This window comes from Salvia splendens, chromosome 2 (assembly GCF_004379255.2).
Source record: "Salvia splendens isolate huo1 chromosome 2, SspV2, whole genome shotgun sequence".
Classification (NCBI taxonomy): Eukaryota; Viridiplantae; Streptophyta; class Magnoliopsida; order Lamiales; family Lamiaceae; genus Salvia; species Salvia splendens.
Genome location: NC_056033.1, coordinates 8,169,196 through 8,177,496, shown reverse-complemented (window position 1 = coordinate 8,177,496; position 8,301 = coordinate 8,169,196). Strand labels below are relative to the sequence as shown.

General features: G+C 38.3%; 1 protein-coding gene across 1 annotated transcript; it reads left to right on the top strand.

Moving 5' to 3' along the window:
• Positions 1–331: 331 nt before the first annotated feature.
• Positions 332–2,944, top strand: LOC121764660. Its single transcript, XM_042160684.1, has 7 exons — positions 332–561; positions 643–714; positions 1,418–1,485; positions 1,958–2,063; positions 2,307–2,384; positions 2,541–2,636; positions 2,727–2,944. The coding sequence occupies exons 1-7, from the start codon at positions 397–399 to the stop codon at positions 2,808–2,810; spliced, it is 669 nt and encodes a 222-aa protein (XP_042016618.1). The 5' UTR covers positions 332–396; the 3' UTR covers positions 2,811–2,944.
• Positions 2,945–8,301: the final 5,357 nt, after the last annotated feature.

The window sequence follows — 8,301 nt, the reverse complement described above, 5'->3', positions numbered from 1 at the left end:
TTGAGACGAAGCCTAAGATCACAGTATTAAAAAGTAAAACAAATATTAAGAAGCGGCTATGACCTAACTAATAATGTGTAATTAGGATTATATTGACGAATAAATAGGGAGTGTGTGAGTCCATAATTACTGAAGTTTGACAAAATATATTGATCAATTTGCAAGTTATAAATGAAGTCAAAATGTCATAAATTGGAGATCGGTCGGTCACATGGTCAAATGACTTGCGCGCCCGCGTCTACGTTTTAAAACGTAAACAAAATTTCACTTAAGGGTATTAATGTAATTTGAAATATCTCCTATTATTTCCCTACATAAGACGAGTCCGATGTCGAGAGAAAAACAGAGTTGTGATCAAATTGAATTAGAAATTTCGTTATTTTTGAGGGGAAAGAGATGAGCGAAATCGTGTTATTGATAGATGATTTGAGATCATCATCATCATCGTCTCCTTCTTCTTCTTCTTCAGCAGCATCCAAAATTTGCAGAATTTGCCACGAAGAAGAATTTGAGAGCTGCCAAACTCTCGAGACTCCTTGTGCTTGCTCTGGCTCTGTAAAGGTATTCATCTATCCCCTTTTTTTACTGTGTTTATATATTGGAGAACCCTTTTTGTGATGATTGAATATTCTTGTTTTGCAGTTCGCACACAGAGATTGCGTGCAGAGATGGTGCGATGAAAAGGGAAACACAACTTGTGAAATTTGTTTACAGGTGAGACAGAGAAATAGGCTTTGAAGATCATCTATAAAACCCAGAATGTTATTATTTCTCTGGTTTCATTCTTTTTTTTAAAGCATAAATAGTTTTCAAATTATTCATATTTTTGCCGATAATTCGAAATTTGCATATTAGAATTCGTGTTTGAGTGGTTTTCCTGTTTCACAAGTTTCTCATATTCCGTTTTTTTCTACTAGTTTTGCTGAGGTTCAAAATTTGGATTTTTCAAGTCGCGGAATTTAAAAGGAAAAAAACAGAAGAAGAAGGAATTAAAGTTTTTGATTAATTTTATTTACTTATTAATATATACATGTAGATTAATAGTGCGTGTATGTGGTTTTCCAGAATACATACTGTCTTATAAGGCAAAGAAAAATGTTAATGTCACTATCTCAACTGAATGTCTTGGAGTATAAATAAGGCTGCTTTTTTTTATTTTTTATTTTTAAAAAAAAGGCTGCCTTTTTAAATCCAGTTAAATGTTAGCTAATGCAAGAATGGGACATTCATCAATCACCATACGTTCTTGTCTAATTCTCTTTCCAAGTATTTTTTTAGTCTACCCACTTTTTTCCATCCATTTTTGTGATGGGACTTATAATATTTTAATGGAAAAGGGAGTTTTTAGTTTTTGTTATGGAGTGCTTAAAAGTGCCTTTACCTTTTTTCCTTTTTTAAAAAAAAAACTTAATTGCAGAAATTTGAACCGGGTTACACATCTCCACCCAAAAAAGTACAGCTAATTGATGCAACTGTGACAATAAGGTATATCCCCTTCTCTTTCATTCTCTCTTTAAATTACTATCTTAATACTATAAATTAACAGTGTTGTTTAGTATGCAATTAAATTAAGATTTTTTTTGTTCTTGTCTTTTAATTACACCGCCTTGTTCATGAATCATCACATCAAGAATTTATTCTGACATTTCCTTATCTTAATATTTTATTTGTCCTCAAATTGAGGCCAATAATTCAGGAATCTACAGTGTTTTCTTGTCTTACTTAATGCCCCTAAGTTTATTTTTAGAGAAAAATAGGACATAAGCGTTACACACATTTATATATGTAGTGTACTTGCTTTATTTTATCACATCAATCTACTTCACATACATGCATTATTATGCTATTCATATGAATTAGTGGATTTCACTTTACTTTTCATAGTATTAAGATTTTTTCGAACCTGAAGATTTATACGTATAATAAACGTAACATGAAATATGGGATTCGGTAATAGGGTGAGTTTGGAAGTGCCAAGAAACGAGCAAGAAGATGAAAATGAAACAGAGTGTGAAGATGGAGATAATAGAAGCTCTTCATTTTGCAGAACACTGGCTTTAATTGTGAGTACCTTTCTTTTCTTCTAAATTATTATTGACTTCAATTGTATGAGACTTTCCATGCATGAGACAGTTGGAGGGTTAAATTACTTACTTGGTTGGAAACATCTTCCAGAAATTGGGGAAAATGATTGTTTCACATTATAGTTACATAGTAACTTCTTTGACAGACTGTAGCTAGCAAAATCCAACCTCTCTCTTTCTCATACACACAGTGGGAATATTCTAATTGGGCGAAATTTGCAGTTCACAGCTCTGCTTTTAACAAGACACTTGTTTGCTGTTGTAAGTGGAGCAGGCGATTACCCTTTTTCACTTCTTACGGTAAGTAGCCACATTTTTTAGTATTCTTTTTGCGTCGATAACTCTTCCATCTTGAAATTATTTGGTTTAAGCGGTCGATAACTCTTCTATCTTGAAATTAAGCGGCGTGTTTTGTAGCATAAATGAAGCTAAATAATTGGAACTGGTATTTTGCAGGTGTTTATAGCCAAGGCAAGTGGTATAGTAGTTCCCATGTACATACTCATCCGGATATTAGCAGCATTACAGACCAACATTAGGCATCATTATCAGGTACTAACTACTGTTATTTTGGATATACATATCAATATTTCGACCTAGCATTTATTGCAATGAATTAACAACAATTTGCTTCTGTTTCAGAATGCAGATACTGATTCAAACTCCGATGATGATGATGATGAAAATGAAGAGCAGCGGCATAGTAGCATCCACACACAAGTTTGACCTATTCTTCTACCATTGTGTATTCTTCTCTCTTTTCCATCCTTCTTCTATGTATACAGATGAAGATATAAAAAAGCCTTACAGAAACATAATGAAAATGGTTGATTTTTTTGCTGAATAATATTGAAATGTGATGAACCTTGTCATAGCTAGGTTTTTCACTGTTAAATGGTATAGACAACATATTTAGAGAAGAAAGCAATGGGAGAAGATAATTGTATTTTATTGAATGATGAAATGGTACTCAACACCCATATATTTATAGGGATGTTGGTGACCTTTGAGATCCTACAATAAATGTATATTCATGGAACTACACTATTATTGGAACATGCACATCTTCAATGCTTCTTGGAACTCCATTCTTGGAACTCTATTATTCTTTAATGCTTATTGATACTTCCCCTTTTCTCAACACTCCCCCTCAAATTGAGTGGTGGGATCTCCAAAACTCAATTTGGAAAGCACATCTTCAAAACTCATTGAGTTGACTGCTTTAGTTAGGATGTCGGCAAGTTGATCCTCAGAGCGAACAAAAGGGAGTTCGACAATCCCATTCTCAATGTTTTCTTTGATGAAGTGTCTGTCAACCTCCACATGCTTCGTTCGATCATGTTGTACTGGATTTTGTGAGATGCTTATAGCGGCTTTGTTATCACAATACAACTGGCACTTGCTTGGAGAGAGATTAATCTCTTTCATCAATCTCCTTAACCATAAAATCTCGGTCAACCCACTTTTAATCCCACGAAATTCTGCTTCAGCACTCGAAAGAGCCACCACCTTCTGCTTCTTGCTTCTCCATGTTACCAAATTACCTCCAACAAAGGTAAAGTAGCCTGCTGTAGACTTCCTATCGTTTGGGTTCCCTGCCCAGTCAGCATCTGTGTAACCATGAATCTCAAGATGCCCATTTTTGGCGAACAACACTCCATGCCCTGGAGTTCCCTTCAAATACCGACAAATCCTAAGTGCTGCCTCCATGTGATCTGTCTGCGGCTTATGCATGAACTGACTTACGACCCCAACTGCATAGGCAATATCTGGCCTAGTGTGCGAGAGATATATGAGTTTTCCGACCAGTCGCTGATATCGACTACGGTCAGCCAACTTGGCTCCTTCTCTGATTTGTAACCCGTGATTAACTGTCAGAGGAGTGTCTGCTGGTTTACATTCCAGTAGGCCAGTCTCTGCTAGGATGTCCAAGATATACTTCCTTTGTCGCAGAAAAATTCCTTTGGTTGACCTTAGCACTTCAATCCCAAGAAAGTACTTGAGATTCCCCAAGTCCTTCATCTCAAATTCCTGAAAAAGATTTTTCTTTAATTCCTCAATCTCTTCTAGGTCGTCACCTGTAATAATCATGTCATCAACATATATGATTAAACATGTGATCTTATTACCATGCTTCTTAAAAAATAGCGTATGGTCTGAATTGCTCTGTGTATATCCATAGCTAATCATTGCCCCAGCAAACTTCCCACACCATACTCTTGGAGATTGCTTCAATCCATACATGGTCTTCCTCAATCGGCACCCTTCACCTGCTTTAAAATCTGTTGCAAAACCTGGGGGTGCCTCCATGTAAACTTCTTCTTCCTTCTTCAACTCTCCATATAGGAAGGCATTCGTCACATCAAACTGGTGTAATGGCCAGTCCCTATTAGCAGCAATGGATAACAACACCCGAATAGTGTTCATCTTAGCTACTGGAGAGAAGGTCTCAGAATAGTCAACTCCATATGTCTGAGTATAGCCTTTTGCGACAAGTCGTGCCTTGTACCTTTCTATCGAGCTATCAGGTCTTCTTTTGATAGTGAAGATCAATCGACAACCCACTGGTCGCTTCCCTTCTGGTAGAGCACATTTCTCCCATGTGTGGTTTCGAATCAGTGCATCAATCTCTTTCTTCATTGCTTCCCTCAAATGCTTGTATTTCATAGCTTCTTCTCATGTCTGTGGTATTTCTTCTTCCTCATATAGTGCATTCTCGAAAGCCCGAGCCATCTCTGATAAATGGCCTTTGGCTAGGTTCACAACTGAGTACCGCTTTTTCCTGTCAATCCTCTCTGGTGTATACCTTTTGGGTGGAACTCCTCTGTTTGACCTTGGTAGAAGTATGTACCTCCCAGTGTCAGGGTCAACTCCTTCGACCTCGACTTCCTCAATTTCCCTTTCTTCGGTCTCAATTGAATTTTCTTCTGCACTTACAGTGTTAGCCAAACAATTATCTGTATCCACAGGATTACTTACATTGGATAACCTTAACGGAGAAATATTTGAGGCGATGCCACCTTCTACGATGGACTCTACCACATCAGAGACTTGCTCAGCGGAATTGCTTACTGTTTTCTCTGATAGATCCGCATCAGGATTGCTTGGCGTTGGCAGTGGCATTGAGATCCAACTTAGCGGGTCCGTATCATTGTTATCCCTAACATTACTCTCCCCCTGACCGCTAAGATGGGTAAAGAAGTACTCAGTTTCAAGAAAGTTGCAGTTCATTGTAACAAACATCCGGTTGGACTTTGGATCGAAACACCTATACCCCTTTTAATTTACCCCATATCCTACAAAAACGCATTTGATAGCGCATGGGGATAGTTTAGTTCTTTCATGTTTAGGAATGTGGACAAAAACAGAGCATCCGAAGACGCGAGGTTCAAGAGTCAAGGGCGGAGGAATTTTTGTGAAGGTGGACAAGACTTGTAGAGGAGTTTTGTGTTTGAGAATACTTGTGAGCAATCGGTTTAAGAGATAGGCTGAGGTGGCAATGGCTTCTGGCCAGAAGTGTTTCGAGGCTTTTGACTCTATAAGCATAGAACGAGTCATTTTGAGGAGAGATCGATTTTTCCTTTCTGCCACACCGTTTTGTTCGGGAGTATGAGCACATGTGGTTTGGTGTATAAGGCCTTTGTTTTGGAAGAATTGTTTCATGGTAGAATTAACGAACTCCCCCCCCCTCATTATCTGACCGAAGTACCTGGATGGTTTTGTGAAACTGAGTTTGGATAAGGTTATAGAAATGGGTAAAGTGTGACAAAACTTCAGATTTTTATTTCATGAAATATATCCAGGTCATGCGAGTGCAATCATCCACAAAAACTAAGAAATATCGAAAACCTTGCCCCCCAATAACTGGTGCGGGCCCCCAAACATCAGAGTGTACTAAGGCAAACGGGGTTTCAACACGAGTATTACTTAATGGGTAAGAGTTCCGATGACTTTTGGATAAAAGACAAGTTTCACAGTACATGTCATGCTTAGGAATAATACTAGGAAATAACAATTTTAAGTAACCGATAGATGGATGACCCAAGCGCCGATGCCAAAGCCAAGCTTTCCGGTCAGCTGATCCGTGAGTTAACATGGCAGTCCCTTTTTGAGCTATCTCATCCACATAGTAAAGCCCATCACGTTCAGTGCCACGCCCAATTATCTCCCCGGTTCGGATATCCTGCAACAGACAAAATTGTGGCTGCATTAGTAACGTACAATTCAATTCATTTGTGACATGACTAATGGATAATAACTTATGATACCATGTTAAATGGTATAGACAACATATTTAGAGAAGAAAGCAATGAGAGAAGATAATTGTATTTTATTGAATGATGAAATGATACTCAACACCCATATATTTATAGGGATGTTGGTGACCTTTGAGATCCTACAATAAATGTATATTCATGGAACTACACTATTATTGGAACATGCACATCTTCAATGCTTCTTGGAACTCCATTCTTGGAACTCTATTATTCTTTAATGCTTATTGATACTTCCCCTTTTGTCAACATTCACCAGTTGGTAACAGTATCTGCAACCTAACAGTTCCCAAGAGCAACCTAGACAAGTCAAAATTGCAGCTGGAGCTCAAACTAACAGTTCCCAAACTATATAGTAGTACTACATTTTTTGGTAAATATTCAAATAAGGCTAGCAAAATATTTCACCGAAAAATACAGTAGCTCTCAGCCAGCATATTGAATTAGAAAATTTAAGCTCACCACAATGGTATCCATTCGAATGATACTTAGAGCATCCCCATCGGTGCTCGTCAGTAAGGACGGCGTCCGTCCCGTCGGCGCGGCATGCAGGTGTCCGCCGTTGTGCTCTTGCCGACGGCACGGCCCTGCTCGATGCATAGAGCACGTCCGTGCCAATGGCAAGAGCACGAGCAACCAACGTGGCATGCTCTGGTTGGCCGTTGGTTTATCATTTTTTTTAAAAAAATTCAAAAAAATTTGAAAATTTCAGATTTAATAATTAAAAAATTCTCACTTCCTAATAAAATATATCCGTTTTTTCCACTTTTAATTTATTTTTTCATTATTTTTACCCTAAAATTCATACTTTCATCTATAAATATTCTCATTTCAAACACAAAAAATGACACTATACCAAAAAACTCCCTCAATCTCAATTTTTAGGATTTTAATTATGTAATTTTTAATTTTTTAGTAATTTGTAATGGTATTGGGTATTTTTAATGCATTTTAATATTGTGGAAATGTTTTTAGTAATTGAAGTATTTAAGTTGAATAATGGAATGGTGGGACCCTTGAGCATGCTCTTGCGGAAGAGCATGAATGTGGATGGTGTGCTCTTGCGGAAGAGCAGGGAGTAAAAAATTAATAAATGTGGGTTGGGCTCACCTCCATATTCTTTGGCAATAACATGAACGTTGATGCTCTTTGGTCGGTCGGTTACCACAAATGTATAAAATGATCAGATTTAAATACGAAAAAAGTGTTTTGCCCGATGTTTGGCCTGTGTGTATTCGCCACACGATTTTGGTAACTGATGGTTGGGCGAATTTTTGATGGTGATGAATGCAGGAAAATACAGATCACGACACAGAGATTTACGTGGTTCGATTTACTGAGGTAAATCTACGTCCACGGGAAGAAAAGAGGGCAGAGTTGTATTGCTTGATCTGTTTTCTACAGCTTACAATACAGACTTGCTATTTGATATTTGATCTCTAGAGAACTTAACCCTTCTTTATCTGATCTGAGTTCTATTTATACATTGAACTAAGATCGTGGCTTGCATCACCACTAATGATGGTTGTGAATGTCGTGGAGGTCATGGAGATCCTGCATGGGTCCACTATCCTGCATGAGATCCTGCATGAGTCCACTATCTCTGTGCTTGGTCCACTATCCTGCATGTGATCCTGCATGAGTTGACTATCTTCCAGTTCGGTCGAATACTGAGACCGAACTGCTGAACTATTGCCGAGCAGCTTTTGCCGATCTGAGAGTGGAGCTTGATTGGTCGGCTTTTACCGAGCTGTAGGCTGGGGCCGAACTCTTTGGTAATGCCGAACTGATACTCTTCCTTGGGCTTTGGGCTGATGGGCCGTCACTGCTATTGGGCTTGTTTAGTCCGTACCCCATCACTACCCCCCCCGAAAAGCGAAGTGAATCACTTCGGCGAAGCGAGTCACTTCGGCATTTTGATAAAGGTACGGGGGAGGCTGACG